A 19124-nucleotide genomic window follows, 5' to 3' on the forward strand; every position below is an offset into this window, starting at 1 on the left:
ACCTCCTCATGGGAGCACGAGGTTGTGCCAACACAGTCATCAATGTAGCGGAGGAAAAGGTGGGAAATGGTGCCTGTGTAATTGTGGGAGATGGACTGTTCCACCTAACTGACAAAGAGACAGGCGTAGCTCAGGCCCATGCAGGTACCCATGGCTACCCATTTCATCTGAAGGAAGTGGAAGGATTCAAAGGAGAAATTATTGAGGGTGAGGGCCAGTTCAGCCAAACAAATGAATGTGTCAGTGGAAGGGTACTGGTAGGGACGCCGGGAGAGGAAGAAACAGAGGGCTAAGAGGCCTTCGCCATGGCGGATAGAGTTGTAGAGGACTGGATGTTTATGAGGCAAAGTTTGACAGGCTCAACTTGCATTCACTCTTTGGATTTGATTTGATGTGATGTGATGTGATTTGATGCGATTTATTGTTGTCAAATCCACCTAAGGTCAGAAGTCACACAGCACCAGGTTATAGTCCAACAGATTTATTTAAAATCACAAGCTTTCGAAGCACTGCCCCTTCGTCAGATGAAGTGATTTCGAATAAACATGTTGGACTATAACCTGGTGTCATGTGACTTCTGACCTTCTCCACCCCAGTCCAATACCGCCACCTCCACAACATGTACAGTGAAAAGTTTTGTTTTGCATGCAGTACAGGCAGAAATGACTGGATTGAAACATACAAGATCCTGAGAAGTCCTGTCAGAGCACAGATGGAAATGCTGTTTCCTTTGACTGAGGAATCTACAAACATGGGGTCATTGTTTCAAAATCAGGGGTTGCCCATTTAAAACAGAGATGAGGTCACATTTTTTCCTCGGAGATCATGAGTCTTGGAAAGGGTCTTATGAAATCCTTGAAATCTTTGCAGCATGACATCTCTGTGTGATGTGGAGGAACAGATATTCCTACACAGGGCTGTTGGTATTGGTCCTTTCAGATCATTGCTCTACCACTGGATCAGATCATGCTGTCATTTCTGTTAAAATGTCAAAATAAATAAAAGTGCACTCCCGCCTCCACCTCTCCCACCCCCGCTCCAACCCTGGCCACCATTGGTCACCTATTTGCTCCTTTTCAAGGATGGCATTGGGTGATATTTAGTTCATTCCATTCAGATTATTCCCAAGGTAGAAAAAGGCAGAACCACAAAATATTCCAGAGATTGCTGCTACAGTGCAAGATTATCTCCACCACCTCAAACATTCACTCCTCTCACACTGACATGATGTGGTGACCCCGTATTACAGTTTCCTGTATTCACATGTGTGCAGTGCAATCACTAACTCTCATGTATGAGCTCAAGCTAAGCAATTCAGATGTAACATTGCACATGTCCTTCTGCATGTCATGAAAGCTCACTGAGATAGAGTCTGAGGGCTTCATGCCATGGTACAATGATGACATCATGAGGATAGTTTGATCTATGTTTATATTAACTCATAACCAATGGATCAGATTTAACTCTGCAGTGCTGCCACATCCAGTCATGGATGGTGGTAGACAATTAACAATTTCCTTGGGAAGACTCCATAAATATCTCCATCCTCAATGATGGGAAAGTCAAATCGATCATTGCAAAAGATAATGCAGAAACTTTTGCAATATATTTCAGCCAGTAGTACCAAGTGATTGATCCATTTCAGCCTCCTCCCGAGGTCTCCAGCATCACAGGTGTCAGCCTTCAGCCAATTCGAATGAACGAAAAAGCTTTAGTGTCACATGTACACAAATGAGTACAGCAAAAAGCCATTTACAGCACCATCTTAGGTGCAATTCTACCCAAGTACAATCCTTAGTTACAGAATAGAGAAATGAAGAAAAATATTACACAACAGCTATACACATATGACCATAGGCCAGAAAAACAAAAAGGAATTTTTTTTAAAAATTAGTCTCTCTCCAAAGCAGACCAGCGCAGGGGCCTCCATATAGTCTGACAGCTGGCTACCGCCACACCCTGCACTGGGCCACCGGCGCCCCAGCTCCAGGCTGCTAGCATCCCCATCCGATTCACTCATATGATATCAAGAAATGGTTGGAGGCACTGGATACTGCAAAGGCTATGGGCCCTGACAACATTCTGCCTATATCACTGAGGACGTGTGCTCCAGAACTTGGCATTCACCAGCCAAGCTACGCCAGTACAGTACATTACATAACAGTACTCTTACTGAAAAGATGGTGGAAGCAGAATCTTTGAATATTTTTAAGGCAGCCGTGGATAAGTTCTTGGTAAGCAAAATGGCAAAAGATTTATCGTGGGGTGGGGGGGAATGTGGCATAACCAAATCAGCCATTATGTAAACAAATGTTTTGAGAGGCTGAGTGCCTTCTCCTGCTCCTTGTTCAGATGCAATGTGTCTAGAGCAATATTCCACAAACAGCAACAAGTAATGAATAGAACCTATTTTTGTGAAGCTGCAGGAGTAAATTATGATTAGAAGACCAGAGATAACTACCTAGCTCTTCTAAGCTATATCTCAAGAGTTTATACAATCACCTGAGTATAGGCAACACCTCGGTTTAACATCTCATCTGGATGCTTTCCATTTGTGTTTGCTGCTGTCTTGGATATCAGACATCTTGATTGACTTGAGAATTGGAGGATGCTAACAATGGGTACAACAGGTTCAAATCCTATTTCTCAGAACAGCACAAAACTAATTTTTCAATAAATGGCTCTCTATCTTTTGGCCTTGCCCTGCACCATATTCCATGCAATGCTGAATAGATGCTCACTGTGTGGATACTTTTCTTAACTGACTGAGGGCACTCCCCTGTATTAGCTTACAAATAGAAGCAGCTCACTAAGATGCCAGCAGTAGGTCACTACTGTATGTTTCTTGAGCTCCCAGATGCAATCTTCTCCACATATTCAGTTTGTTCTTTTTTGTCTCATTTACCCCGAGTGTCTAACCACTTTGGTGTCTAACCACTTTGCTCCACAGCATGTTGCCATACAGATTCCATTTTAAAGTGACTGAGGTGATGAGATTTCAATCTCAGATGAATTAACAGCCCCAACTGCTTTTGAACAGCAAGGTGGTTACACGTTGGGGAACTGTTTAAATGACATGGCTATTCGCACACCCTTGAAACAAAAATATTGCCGAACAGTTTGCACCAAATGAAAATAACCGTTACAACATTTGTTTTTAATGCAGAGTTCCATATGAAATATGACATGGGTGGAGACCACTTAGAGGGATTGGAAATACAAAACTGTGTCATAAGTCATAGAACAAATTTGTTATTACAGAATATGACTTTTGTTGGCAATACCCACCACGACAGACATACAAAGTCTGTTGGATAAACAGCTCACTCATACAGAAAACAGCACACAAATCTTACTGTGTTCGATAATTAAGGCTGATGGGTGAACAAAAGACTGACTAATAAGAGTTTATCACTGCAATTATTTAGGTTTGGCCGCAGCAGGTACTTTTTGTAGTTTTTTACTTCCTAACTATACACTTTACAGAGACTCCAGGGGGTGAATCATTTATGTGCAGACTATTCCCAGTGCAAACAACTCTTTTCCATTGCTTTGAACAAAAATACTTGTCAAGCTAAATACTCCAAACATGACAAGAAAAGAATTATTTGAAAATTATTAGCCAAATTATGTGCTGAGATGATATTAATGATACAAAAATCTTTTAATTAATTTGTAAAATGCTGAGGTATAGATTCCTCCAGATTACTGTAGTAAACACTGCAGCATGTAATCAAGCTGGAGAAAGTATTTGCCAATGAAAATTCAATCCAGTGTCAGAAAACTGAACATGGAAAGGGGATTTTGTGTAGATTTTAAAAAACAGATCAGTAGAACCCCCTCAGAAAGACAAAAGATATTTAATTTGCATCTCTTTATCAACTAGCTAACAAAATTACTAGTATTATAACCAACAACACAGGGACGTCCACGTGATCAAATCAAGTTCACTGCACGTTTTCAGCTTCTCGCTTATTTTTCACAAATTGCACACAACTGAGGTATGTGATCATATTTATGGATCAGGGTAAAGTTATACTTTGCGTTTACCAAATCACCAAGAAAAGTACTTATTAATGGTGTATCCAATATTGCAATGCCATTTTCATTGGCATTAGTAGTCATTCTATCAATCTATAATATTAAGAAGGTACTTAGAGATCTAGACCCCTGCAAAGGGGTCACTTGGTTAGAGATCGGTCAAAAGAATCACTTAGAGTACAGTCTGTTTAAAGCAAGGTTACCAGTTTAATAAATTAAGGCAGCCTGGCGCAGATTTGTCCAGCAACACGGAGGTTAAAAGCTTCTGTGTTCCGTGGAGAAATGACGCAAATACTTGGACACACATTGGGATGCAATGCTTAACTTTTAACTTTATTTCTTTAATTTTCTACTTTATAGAAAACATTGTAGTATTAAATGTTTTAACTTATTTTCTTTTTTTTGTACTTAGGTAGCTTGGTAATGGGGCCGGTAATGAGGACATTGTACACTTTTCACTGTACTCCAATACCCGGTACTTGAGTAAACACACAATTTCAACCCAAATGTAACCTACTTGAAAAGGGAAGAAAAATATAGGGGCCAAGGAAAAAGAATAGTGGTGTGAGACTAATTGAATATCTCTACCAAAATGCTGGCATCAGCCAAATTGCCTTTTCTGGGCTTCATGATATTTACCCCCTCAGTCAATAGTTAACTACATTTATTAAACACACTAATAATGTCCCAAGGGGTTAACCAGATGATATTAATAAAAATTAGAACCACAGACAGAAACATCAGAGCAGACAACCAAATGTTTTCAACCAAAGTAGTAGCTTTTAAGGAGCATCAAAGAAGAGGGGGGGGAAAAGAGATAGAGAGAAGTTAAGGGGACTAAACCTCTGAGATTGGGAGCCAGACGCCTTAAAGCACAACCAGCAACAGTGAATCAATTTAAAACCATGGTATGCAAGTGCCATCATCACTTGTCCATCTTCTGTGGCAAGTGGTTGGTTCATAAACAGGCTGTTAAATATCATGTAGAGTCTTGATGGAGAAACCATGAACTACTCAAAACCAAAAACTATAATTATGGACAACTTTGGCCAACAGTTCCATCAAAACGATAGGAAGCAAGACAGTAGTGGATAAATAAAGGTCCAAAAATTGGAAAAAAGTAGGAAAGACTTATAGTTAGATTGTCCATCATTTGATGTTCCAATTGCTTTAAATTCACTGATGTACTTTTAACAAGCAGTTACTGCTATAACCCAGGAGACTCAGTAGCCAGTTTGCATACAGCAAGTTCCCACAAACAGTAATGTGATAACAATCTGGTAATCAGACTTCTTGATTTTGATTGAGGGGTTAATATTGAGAAAAACTTCAGTTTAACGTCAACTTGAAAGACTGTATCTCCAATGCAGAAAAATAAAAGGATATTCTAATCTATTCTCACACTTTCTCATTTTTGCACTAGAATTTGAGCCCTGCATTTTGTGTTCATATTCTATTTGGAATCTGAAGCCAGAACCTTCTGACTCAGGTAAAAGACCCATCAATTGAGTCAGGGCTGGCGAACAGAAAATACATGCGTATAAGTTTCAGAACAGGTCTTCAGATTTTACATTCCAGAAGGATAATGATTCCCCCGATTTGTTTATTGGAGGGAGTATAGGTTTAGGAAATTTTAACCATTAATGCAAATCTGATAGCCATCTGTTTTTAGACATTTTGCAGACATGATCCAAGTACACAGAATGGGAATGGAATGCAATAAATTTTCAATGAGCCACACCATGTTCTCACCATGTTCTCCAGTAAACAGAGCTTCCTGCCTTTTGCAGAAAGTGGTACAGATCTGATTACTCAAACTGATACTAAAAAGGACAGTTCAACTCAACAGCAAAGTCTTGATGTTTGGAAAAAAAAACATTGCTGTGTAATAGATCATCATTACTTAAGAGATAAATGCTCTCCATCAACAAATATTACCTGACGCACTTTTTATACTTAAGGCTGACAGCCATAACTGCACCAATTCTAAATTCACAGCTTTTCCATCATTGGAACATGTCCAGCTAATGGTTCAAAGTGAACACTTATTATTTGGCAATGTGAACCAAGTGTTATAATACTTTACTCAAATCCTAAACAGACATACCATTCATTAATATTTCTGCCACTTCTCAAATGCTCAAGTGGAGTTGAAGTAAAACTAATGCCTTGGTTTTCAAAGGGTGCCTAGAGTGCCCATTTTTTTAAAAATACTTCTCAATTTTTCAATGTCTTATTGGGTACATTTTATTTTGTCAATTTATTACCTTCTCCTAATAATGAAGTCTCATACTTCAACAGCCCATCCATTCAACCACTGGAGTCATCCACCTACACTGCTGATTTCCCTCCTTCCAGTGAGAGACCATAGCCTCCAAGTTCTTCTTGGTTTCCATCCTCACCTGAAGTCAGCTTTCTCAACTCTTGCCAGGCTTGAAGTAATCCTGGTCGCCTTCTGATACTTGACTCAAATCATCCATTTTCCATGTCTCAGGTTCAACACTTCATGTGGTGAAATCCTTTTCCAGCGAGGGATCAGAAATAAGCTCATTCCTCACCCTCACACACAGCTTATTCATCCGTATTTTCACCAAGACAGTGGACCACAATCAGAAATGGGAGTCCTGTTTAATGACTTTGCCCTTCATTGCTCAGTTCAGATTTGTTCCAGTCTAACCTACACAGAAGCAGCCAGCAAATTTCTAATTAATATTTCTTCTCATTCCCCAATTCTGGAGTCAACAATGAATCTATTTTACATTCTGTCTTCTTCCTCACTGATTTGCTACAACTGGGTGAGAGGATCTGCAGAGTTGAGGCCAGTTTTAACAAACACTGATCGCGCATTGCCAGCTTCACCAAGTCATTATTTGCCTCTGGTGTCATATTGCCTTCCAGGTGATGTCTGACATACAATCTGTGTTGAGAATCAATGCCTTACCTTTCACAATCATTATCTCAGGGTGAACTGAATGTTCACAACTTCAGGATGCTATTCCACCAGGAAGTACATTTCCAAACCCATGTCTTTCTCATTGCAACAACAGGTAACTTTCAGCTCTGTAACATCACAGCCAACTCCCAGGTCAGTCCACCTGCTGCTGAAACAACAAAGAAATGACTCTAGGCTTGACCACTGTCATGCTTTCCTGGCTGGTCTACCCTCCATAAACTATAGCAAATGGAAAAGTTGGCAGCATGTGACTTATCACGTTTCTAATCCTCTCATTCTATTCTTCTGACGGACATTGACTCCCTTAAACTTTTACCCTCAGTCTTAAATCAATCCATGCCCTTAACCCTCCCCCATGCATTCCAACATTTGCTCCTTCAATTCTTGCATTTTCCCAACCAACCAGTACAGAGCTAGGCAAAGTCACAAAGGCTCGATACCCTGACAACTTCACAAACCGACTTCCTCTTTAGCTCTTTTATGATCATTTTGAGTTGGAATTCGGAAATGAATGTTGGTCAGAGTGCAGGTGGAATGCTCCATTCAGTTTCAGGGCACTGAACCACCGGCAGCGTTTACTGCCCTGATGGGATTTCATTTTTTAATGTCTTCTTTCACAAGATGTGAGCGTTTCTGGCTGGGCCAGGTTTTATTGCTCATCCCAAACTGACCTTGAGAAGGTAGTGGTTAACTGCCTTCTTGAAATGCTGTATATTTGTGAACATAGCACCTTGGTTCAAAACGTTAAATTGAAGCAGGCAGTATCAATTTTCTTTTATTTTTTTGAGTTTAGAAGGTTGAAGTGTCATTGAATCAAAGCCTTTAACACAATAACAGGACTCCATGTGAAAAACGTTTTCTCTGATTATTGACAGCAAGGAAGCAGAATCTGAAAGTTCGAGCTAGACCATTTAAGAGTGAAATTAAAAAGCATTTTTCTACCAAAGGATACTGGAAATCTGACCCCAGATCCCCAAAAAGTCGTGGACAATAGCAGTTTGGGATAAATGAATGTGTTTAAAGCTGAAATCTCTATTAGATAGGAATTGAGAGGTAGCTTAGGTATAACCTAATTGGACGATACACAGGTTTAAAGGGCTCAGTGGCCTACTCCTGGTCCTATAATCAGAACATGCCATATTGACAACACAGGAGGTGAGAAACTGAAAACGTCATGCTCAGCCTGCAAGCACCTTGTGTGAACAGTGAGCCCATCAATACTATTCACTTACTTTGTGTCTTGTCAGTTTTCATCCAAGTCTTTCAATACAACACGCTTGCCTGCTTTGCGATATTGTTGCAGGAAAAACTGAGTTTTACTGAGAGGTGGATTGACATTGACGGCAACACTGACTATCCCACCCTTCAGGATGGAGGTTGTGGTGGTAATGGCACTCAGCCTGGAAAAAAATTTATTTCAGTTGAAAAGCACGGCCGTTCCAATCATGTTTCCCGAATTCAGTAGAGTTCATTAACTTACTAAAAATGCAACATTTGTCCAGTATTACAGATGATGCTTAATTACTGTAATCTATGCTAGTTATCCACTTTTATTGCTTTTGTAAAAAAAAGGCTGCTGGCAAGAATTTAGTTAGATATAAAAGGAAACGTTTCCATAAAACAAGCTACTGTTTCACTCTAGTCTGTGCAGCCCTATCATTACTTCATAAAAACATCCCATTTCTAAAGGGGAGTTATGTCACCACACCACACCAGACCTCTAACTGGTTACACCATTCCATTCTTGGACGCTACTTTGCTCCACGGAAAATTAGGGATTAAATCAATTTTGACAAGTCAAGCACAGGCCAACCATTTCTTTAAGGTACAGGCAAAGTATCAGATGGAAGATGAGCCAGAAAGCACCTGGAAGAAGACAGCGGGATGTAGAGATAACACAAACCTCTCCTGACACCATCAGCCGTAGCTGCTCCTTTGTCAGCCTGGCAAGCTGCCTGCAACAGGAACTCTACACAAGTCAAAACTCCACTCCTACTGAGACAATCCAGACAGGAGCAGGAAAATCACGGTAAGAAGAAAGCCCAAATCTACAGCTACCAATCAAAATACCTAATTTTTGCAACTGGGGAGGTAAACATTTTATGCTCAGCAATTTGTCCGTCTGGAGTCTTTATACAAAAGCAAATTACAGACTTTAAACAACTCAAAAAGTTGTAACAAAAAGGAGATCACGAAATTTTCAAAAAGGAAATTGAAACAGATATGAAATTCTCAACAAACCTCACTGTAGCAGGCTGCTGTATTAGAATCAGTTACTGCTTTCTAACATAGATGCTGTGCATCCTTAACCTTGTACACAGTAATACTATGGGAAAGTATGCATTATATCAGCCTGCTCAGAATAGTATCCTAATATATTCACAATGGTTTTATTTCTCCAGTTATTCATACAAAGCATGTCATAACCAAGGCTGGAGAAACACACCTTTACTCGAAGTCCCACTACTCCACAGGTCACAGCATAAAATCAAACTCCTGTTCTCAGTTAAAAAACCTTAGCTATCAACAAAAAGACTAGTCAGGATTTTTCGGAACATAATGATGCATTTATTACCAAATATTTGCAATTGTTTAACATACACAATCAACATAGAAGCATAAATGCTTACCCCTCTAAATATCTCCTAAACACACACGCACTCTCTTCAGGAAGCAATGAAACAAAAACATATTTCTCTGTGGAAATTTGCCTTCCAGAAAAATAAAACCTTGGCCAATGGGTAATTCTTGAAGGCAAATGGATACAACATAGGATGTTCAGGAGTCTGTTGCTCTGATGTTCTATCACACATACTCATTATTATTCATGCATAGTTGTCTTTTGAGTTTTTGCAGACACGGCTTGCTCAATAAATATAATCCTGAGATGCTCTTTCAAAAGAACAAATAGGTTTTATCCTGAACTGAAGGAGGAGATTTTCTTTTCATAAATATGAAAGATCAGCTGGGAAGTTTATCCATAGGAAGCTTTCCTCCAACTCAGCTTGTTTCTGGCAGGACTCCCTCCAAGCCAGTCACTGTTTAAAAACAGTCCCAACAAGGTCCAGGAAAACAAGAAGTTATCCCTAGTCACGTGAGTTTCAAGAAACTCAACGTACACAAGAAAATTTAATAAACTTTAGATATGATCTCTTTTAAAGAAACTACTCCAGGTATATCCACAAAACATCAACTAAATTCCTTTTTTCCTCAATCCTTCAAAACCAAATCTTTCAAATAATATTAAATACAGAGCATCTTCATCACCCTTGTGCTTTTGGACTAGAACAGTATTTACTGCCCACTCCTAATTACCCTAGAGAAAATGGTGGCAAGTTGCCTTCTTGAACCACTGTAGTCCATGGGTGTAGGGATACCCAATGTGCCATTAGGATGGCAGCTCTAGGATTTTGGTCCAGTTACAATGATGCAGTTCCAAGTCAGGATGGTGTGGCTTGGAGGGAAACTTGCTGCTGGTGGTATTTCCATACATCTAGAGCCTCGATCCTTCTACATGGTGGAAGTTGTTGTTTTGAAGGTATTGCGGAAGGAATCTTGACATGTTGCTGCATTGTAACTTGTAGACTGCACACACCGCTGCCACTGCTAAATCGGTGGCTGAATGTTGTCCAGGTCTTGATACATGCAGTAACAGGCTGTTTTATGATCAAAATTCAGAACTGAATAAAACTCTCAGCAATTACTTCATGAAATATTGTCTGTTAGAGTATTATACACCAAATCAAATAACAGCCACAAGCTTATTAAATTGGAATACTGCAAAGTGGGCTCCTTGCTCTACCAATTTCACCACCAAAAATGGATGGATAATGAAACATACTGGCTGTGTGTTTAGTGCAAAAGGACACATGAATCCCTCTGAACACCTTTTAACAGTCACTCCTCACTAATAAATAAACTATATACCTTCCTATTCCTTTAAATATTTTCACATTTCCCCATATCATACACCATCTGCTCTTGTCCTTTCAAATAAACTGTCAATATTCCTTTAGAAGTTCTTTGTATGCTCAAGGCTTACTTTTCCTACCTAGCGTAGTATCATTACACGTAGTCTCTTCATCAAACTAGTTTATCAATCATAAACTGCTGAGAACCCAGTTCAAATCCTTGTTGCACCACATTAGTTTAGTCTGCAATATAAAAAAGGGTCCATTTATTCCTGCGTTGTTTTATGCCTTGAACCATTCTTCAGTCCTTGCTAAAATATAACTCTTAATTCAATGAGGCTATATCTTGCCAACCTTTTGAGAGTTCTTATGAATGCCTTTTCCAAACTTAAAATGAACAACATCCTTTCATTCCACATCAACATCCTTTCATTCCACATCAACATCCCGGGGGTTTAGATTAGATTAGATTACATTACATTACAGTGTGGAAACAGGCCCTTCGGCCCAACAAGTCCACACCGACCCACCGAAGCGCAACCCACCCATACCCCTACATTTACCCCTTACCTAACACTATGGGCAATTTAGCATGGCCAATTCACCTTACCTGCACATCTTTGGACTGTGGGAGGAAACCGGAGTACCCGGAAGAAACCCACGCAGACACGGGGAGAATGTGCAAACTCCACACAGTCAGGCGCCTGAGGCGGGAATTGAACCCAGGTCTCTGGCGCTGTGAGGCAGCAGTGCTAACCACTGTGCCACCGTGCCGTCATTGACAACAATCTAGCTGGACTGACCACAGAAATACCTTGTCTACAAGGCAGTTCAGAGACTGGGACTCCACCAGCCTAATGCCAATGCATCATCCAAGAGGGACAAGTCAGCAGTGTAATGAACATTCTCCATTTGTCTGGATGGGTGCCAACAGCAATCAAGAACTTCAACAACAAGGACAAGACTGCTAACTTGAATGCTACCCGATTAACCAACATTTCAACATTTATTCTCTTCAAAATAATGCATAATAGCTGCAATGTGTACCACGTACAAAATATAATGCAAGAACTTACCAGATTAGAATAGATTTCCTGCAGTGTAGAAACAGGCCCTTCGGCCCAACAAGTCCACACCGACCCTCTGAAAAGCAACCCACCAAGACCTATTCCCCTACATTTACCCCTGACTAATGTACTTAACACTATGGACAATCTAGCATGACCAATTCACCTAAACTGCACATCTTTGGATTGTGGGAGGAAACCGGAGCCACTGGAGGAAACGCAGACACAGGGAGAATGTGCAAACTCCACACAGACAGTCGCCCGAGGTGGGAATTGAACCTGGGTTCCTGGGGCTGTGAGGCAGCAGTGCTAACCCATGAGCCACCGTGCTGTTTCTTAGACAGCACCTTCCAAACTTATGACCAATTGCCACCCAGGAGAAGGAAAGCAGACACATGCGGACACCATCACTACCACAAGATCCCCTCTGAGCTACACACCACCCTGATTTGGAACTAAATCACCATTATTTCAGTGGCCAAAATTCTGAACAATGCCAACGACTGCAGTAGTTCAAGAACACAGCTCACCATCTTCTCCTCAGCTACTGCTGGATTAGACAACCTGGTATTGATCCAGGCATCAGAAATGAGAATGAGAAAAATTGATCCTGCCAACCCTGCAAAGCCCTCCTTACATGCTTTAAACACTACAACCAATTTTTCATATTACAAATTTTACCCAAGTGATTTTGAGGCAAATGAGGCAAAGGGAGACAGAATTTGATTTGCAGTTCAACAAATTATGATTAAAAACACCATGTGAGCATTTCTCAAATTTTCACAATATTTACCCTTTATCAAGATCTATCTGTCTGAGATAGGGTATTACCTGCAATGATCCACGTGATTGAGCTGGGTCATTTGAATCTCCTTCCTTTCTGACACAAGGCTGGCTCCCTTCCACGAAGGTGGGTCTCCCAGGTCATGGGGCACTTCTCCTGGCTCCTCCTGGGTTGCCACACAGCCTTCTGCCCTGAGTCTTGCTGTAAGTCTTTGCTGAGGGGGTAGCTTCCAGGTGTGTTTTTATCATCCTCGCCCCAGACCTTCCGGAATGTTGTGTGGCCTTTGGCCAGTGGAGAAATTAGCAGACTTCAAAGTATCCAATGACACTGCGCCAACTCCCTTCACTGTTGCCATGCCAGGAAGGTGCAAAGTGCAAAATCTCAGGCACTGGCTGGAAGTCAACGTGCCAGAAAGTCTGATCAATGCTTCTTCAATGCACATCCCTCGGGCTGGTGTAACTGGTTCGTCTTGAACCTTTCTTGCCTCCTTGACCTTGGTTTCCCCTGTTCTCAATAGCTGATAGCTACTGGCTTCTGTTTAATTTAGAGAATTAAATTTTCTGTCAGGCACAATTTCTCCAGCTCTGGGTCAATTTAGAATGTCCAATTTAGGGAGATGGGGGCTCGTGTCAAAATTGGAAGAGCTGTCTCAAACATTAGTCAAGCAAGCACGACATGGTTATACTCATGGAATCATACCTTAAAGACAATGTCCCAGAAACCACCATCACCACCTCTGGGTTTATCCTTCCTCAGCAGAAGTGGCAGCATAGATATATGCAGTTGGGAGGCAACAGCTCCGGGAATCCTCCATATTGCTTCTAGATCCCATGAAGTCTCATGTCTTCAGGTCAAACATGGACAGAAAACCTCTTGCTCGTTCTATGTACAGCCCTCCCTTCCAGTGACCTTATTAAATTGTGCAGCAGGGTAGATGGACCAAATTAGGAGACAGTGAGGTCTGCAGATGCTGGAGATCAGAGTTGAGAGTATGTTGCTAGAAAAGTATAGTAGGTCAGGCAGCATCCAAGGAGCAGGAAAATCGATGTTTCAGGCCAGAGCCCTTCATCAGGAATGAGTCCCGAAACGTCGATTTTCCTGCTCCTTGGATGCTGCTAGATGGACCAAATTCCTACACTTGCTCCTAACTAGCATACTCTTGCTCCTAAATGGCATGTTTGTACGTGCTTACTTTGCAATCAACCATAGAAAGTTTGTTAACCGAATGAGGTGACAACAAATGGTAAGATACTGGGAAGTGTAAAGGAAGAGGGAAATCTTGGAGTGCAGATCTACAGACTCCTGAAGATGGTTGGACATGAACAGAAAGAAAACATAGGAACTCAGGAGCACAGACTATTCTGCCCATCAAGCTTTCCCCACCATTCAATTAGAATATGACTGATCATCGACCTATCCTTACATACAGATAAGGAAGGACACCACTTCAACTGGGACAACACATCCATCTGAGAACAAGCCAAACAGAGACACACACGAGAATTCCTAGAAGCATAGAGTTCCAGTTGGAATGCCATCAACAAACACATTGAGTTAGACCCCCATCCACCACCCCCTGAGAAAAAGAGCAGGAAATGACATCACCACAGGAAATGACATCACCAACCCAAAGAAACCCAAACATATAAACAGAAAGCAGGAATCATGTACAGTACTTTGCTGGAGGCCCAGAGAAGATGTTACCTAATAGGGTGACGAAACGTCTGGAAATGAACCTTCCAGGTCACCGAGCAAACCTACATCCAGAACCTCAACCTGAGCTACAAATCTTCTCAAAACTCGCTAGCTACCTCAATACACTTTCCTGCGTTATCTCCGTTTCACTTGATGTTATTGGTCTCCAGAAGTCTATCAATTGCTGTCTTGAACTTGCTGAAAGATTGAGCTTTGACAACTCTGGGGCAGAGAATTACAATAGAACAGCAGACCACAGTTCAGGAAACTGGTGTTGCACTAAAGAGAGGGTACAGAGGAGATTTACAAGGATAGTGCCAGCAATGAAGAATTTTAGTCAAACGGAAAGACTGGATGGGCTAGGGTTATTTTCTTTGGAACAGAAAAGTCTGAAGCAGACCTATTTGAAGCGTTTAAATTGACGCATCTACGTGTAGTTGATGAGAGAGACTAACAGAATTGTACTGGTTCAGAGATCCATCACCAAGGGACACAGATATAGTGTTAGAGATAGGAGGCTTAGGTGGAATGTGAGAGGAAATATTGTTACCCACAGGGTGGGGAGGGAGGTTCCTGAAACTCACTGCCTTAGCGGATGGTAGAGACAGAAACCCTTAAAATATTTCAAGAAAACCTTGGTATGCATTTGAAGTGTCGTAAAATACAAGTGCTATGGGCAAAAGCCAGAAAGGGGGATCAAGTCAGGTGGTTAACTTTTAACCAGAAAGAGACATAATGAGTTGAAAGACCTCCAGTTGTGCTATAAACATCTAATTTTTCTACAACACCATAATAGAGTCCATCATGGAGTTACCAAGGTGTCACAACTGACAGAAACATAAATACAAATCCTGAAAGCACAGCCCACCACCCTTTCTGCTGGTTCATTATCCAGCTCACCTGCAATGCCAGTCATATGCTTTAGTTTAAACTTTCGGACTTATCCCCCTTCTTTTTGCGTGTAGCAGATTCAATTCAATTTCAATAGTAGTTTGAAACTTGGAGGGGGAGAAAAAAATAGCTAATTTTGCAGAATCAAACAGATCATAACATTTCTTTGGAGATATGTGAGAACACCAACAACAGCAGCACTCGAAACCAAATCAACAGCACAGTCCTATTTAAAATTCTTTTTCTATTGTGCATTTTATTCAGCTTGACATCTTACCTGGCTGTGGATATTAAAGGATGCCTTGTCCCAACCAATTTCCTGACATGAAGGGCAATGTTGCTCAGCTCATCACTGAGCAGACAGCGGAGACTCATGAAGGAGGTCGGGTATCCAACGATCTTTTCTGCCTCAGACACCACTTTAGCCCAGGAGGAAGGGGACACAGTGGAGTAAAGCATGTGACTCCGGCAAGAAGTACCAACTAGAGCTGGACAGATCATTCTCCTCACAGACGGTAACATGGCGTTGGGGCTTGGTGATATTTACTTTTTTTAAAAACGTAGGAAATGAAATGGTCCCTGTGAATCCAAGCTGCAAGTAGAAGGGGTACACCCAGAGAAAGTCATTGGCTGATCCTGGCAAGACAAACATAAAAATTCTGTAAAAAAAATCCAAAAAAAACCGTGGGTGCCGGAAATCTGAAACAAAAACAGAAATTGATGCAAAATCTCAGCAGGTCTGGCAGCGTCCAAGTTAACGTTTCAGATCCCATGACCCTTGTTCAGAACAGTTAACTGATTTCTCTCCATAAATGCTGCCTGACTCTGCTGAGATTTTAAAACAATTTCTATTTTTCTGTAAGAATTCAATAACTAATTATGTTTGTCCCAAATCATTTTTTTTAATGAAACTGATCATTTTGGTTTTTTTTCACACAGGGAGTCAAAACTAAGTGTCTCTGATTCTGGACAGCATTATTTTATCCACATTCAGTGGCAAACAGTGAATGAATTCCGTAGTAGTCACAAGATCATTTTGAATTCATGTAGTGCTTTTCATGACCTCAGGACATTCAGAAACATTTTACAGCTAATTAAGTACATTAGAACTCTTGCAAAGATGAAGGATTTCAATACAAATAACTAACATTATTTTATCTATTTGCAAAGGAGAACATAGGGAAATATAGGGAATAAAAACAAAATGTTGGAAATGCCCATGAAATCTGGCAGTACCTGAGGAGAAAGAACAGTTTATATTTCAGGTTTGTAATCCTTCCAATAGAGCTCATGTGTAGCATATGAGCTGTGACAACAGTTAGTTACTCTTGTGCCCTGACCTGGATAGGTATGGCTTTTGCGCATGCAGTTCCTCAATTTCTCCGAAGATACATCAAATAAACACTGATAAAAATTCCAAATAAACCAATGAGCTATATTCAGGGATGAGATAGACACATTTTTAAATTAATGAGGAAATTAAGAGTTATGGGAAAAGGCAAAAAAGTGGAGGTGAGGATTATCAGATCAACTATATCTCATTGAATGGCAGAGCAGACTCAACAACTTCTGTTCCTATGTCTTAAGACCTTACATTTGTTTCATTTCGCAATTAGGTAAAAATGTAGCAGCAAGGCAATGATGATTAAACTCACTGCATTCAGTTAACTTATTTTTAAATAACTATACAAAAGTAAAGATCATCTGAAATTTCCACAAATCTTAAAACTCATTTTCAGTCCCAGCTTCTCATTCTCTCAGTCAGCTTGACTGCTTTGCTGCATTTTCTTCCACTAATTTACCACCTGCCAGCCTGTGTTTTTTTTTAAAATTGTGCTCTTCAAACCAAAAGGAGCGACGTGTGTTCGTCAGGCGATCGGCCAGAGTTGGTGACTCCAAGCTGACTCTAAGGTGCCTTCTTCTTCACTGTCTTCCAGAAAGCTGGTATCAACCAATTCCATGCCCTAAACACTATGGCTGAATCCACCTATGCTGCCTCTGCACTACACTTAAACAGGACATCTCCCATCTTCCGGCAGTTAGGCACACTATCATCTTTGAACCTATTTCATCATCCAGCTCAATGGGAGAGTCTTTTCCTGCGCCAAGTTGCACATCTTTAATCCTAGTCAATCCTTTCTATTCCCCTGGAGGGTCGGTGAGGACTTGTTGGACCTAAAGGCCTGCTTCCTCACTGTAGGGATTCTATGAAAAATATCACTCAGTTGGTGAGAATGTAGTTACAAGTGATTTTTATTGATTCATAGGATGTAGGCATCAGTGGCTGTGCCAGCATTGACTGCCAATCCCTAATTGCCCAGAGGGCAGTTAAGAATCAACCACATTGCTCTGGATCTGGACTCACATGTAGGCCAGACATGGCAGTTTCCCTCCCTAAGGGACATTAGTGAACCAGATGGGTTTTTCCTGACAATGGGTATCACTAGATTCTTAATTCAGTTTTCTATTTAATGCAAATTCCACCATCTACCATGGCGTGATTCGAACCCAAGTCCTCAGTACATGGTCTGGGTCTCTATATCAACAGTCCAGCAATAATACCACTATACTATACCACTATCCCCCTGAACAACATGACTTTAGAAATTTAAAATGAAGAAGATGACAAACTCCAAAAATTCTTAAAAGATTAGCTGAAATTCTGCAACAGATAGCTTGACAAACTCGGGAGGTTTCGTGGCATCAGTGGAGAGACACAGAATCAACATGAGTCCAGTATGACTTATTTTTGAGCTGAAAGCTGTTGGAAAATAGGTAAATAGATACAAAACAACAACCTGTTTTACAACACCTTTCAGTTCTGAGTTCACAAACTCAGAACTCAAAACATCAACTGTGTTTTTCTGTCCACAGATGCTGCTGCACCGTGTTCTTCCAGCCTTCTGCTTGCTTCGGCTACTTTTTTTAATTATTTCGGACGATATTACAAAGCACAGAGTATGAAAAAGTTAGGCTTTTTTTTTAAGCTACAGTCCTGGACCTCACTGTCCAGAATATCAAGTATAAATATCCAGATCTAACCCATTTCCCTCTCCGGCTTGCACCCGCTGCAATCATTGCACCACTCAGGATACTGAGTAGAAGGATGGCTGCACACAGAGGAATTCCCCTCAGTTAATCGGTGAGCTTGCGTGAACGAACAAACTGCAGGTGCCCACCATTGTCTTTTTCAAATTGATACATCAATTGTGTCTGCATTTTTCCAAGTGAAAATTGATCCTGGAAAAGGGAAGGCACGTTCTATTTGGAGCAAACAGAAACTCGACCCGTGCAGATTCTCTCCCCACGGTCCTGGAGTTTAAATACAGACACAAGGGTTTGTTTCTCTGCGAAAGGGACCTGGCACATAAAGAGAAACAAACCTCCTGTCTGCTTCCCGCCGCTCGACCCGGAGACACAGGTCAGTCTCTTCCGTTCTCCGGCCTCCCCGTCTCATACCAAATCCCCGTCGGGTCAATGATAAACTCGGTCTGTTTGCGCAACACGTCCCGCCGACACAAACTCACCGTTTCATGGGCGCCGCCATTTTGCACAATCCACCATACGGCATGTCGCAAACCTCAAACGGAAACACCCCGCCGAAGCGGCGAGGGCACGACATCGCCATAAAGTGGAATGCACCTGCGGTGCTGCGTAACCATGGAAACGGTGGTTGGGGGGCGGTGCGACAGCTGGGCGCATGCGTGGACGTTCAATGTTGTCAATCGATTCTGTCCTTCGTTAACAGTTCGTTACAGTTTGTTTTATCCATAAGTTTGTTT

The 19124-nt window shown here is 41.2% G+C and overlaps 1 protein-coding gene across 2 annotated transcripts in view; it reads right to left on the minus strand.

Moving 5' to 3' along the window:
- Nucleotides 1-18885, minus strand: part of pdss2 (prenyl (decaprenyl) diphosphate synthase, subunit 2) — a 178358-nt gene extending 159473 nt beyond the window's left edge. For both annotated transcript variants that reach the window (XM_087982822.1, XM_043687056.2), the window contains exons 1-2: nt 18870-18885; nt 15620-15978 (exon numbers count right to left, since the gene is read on the minus strand). In XM_087982822.1, the coding sequence (XP_087838948.1) occupies nt 15620-15864 (245 nt within the window). In that variant the 5' untranslated portion in view covers nt 15865-15978; nt 18870-18885. The remainder of the gene's footprint in view (nt 1-15619; nt 15979-18869) is intronic.
- Between the last annotated feature and the right edge of the window lie 239 nt (nt 18886-19124).

This window comes from Chiloscyllium plagiosum, unplaced genomic scaffold, assembly GCF_037043375.1.
Source record: "Chiloscyllium plagiosum isolate Xiang-an unplaced genomic scaffold, Cpla_swu_hap1 HiC_scaffold_3, whole genome shotgun sequence".
In the NCBI taxonomy this organism is placed as follows: Eukaryota; Metazoa; Chordata; class Chondrichthyes; order Orectolobiformes; family Hemiscylliidae; genus Chiloscyllium; species Chiloscyllium plagiosum.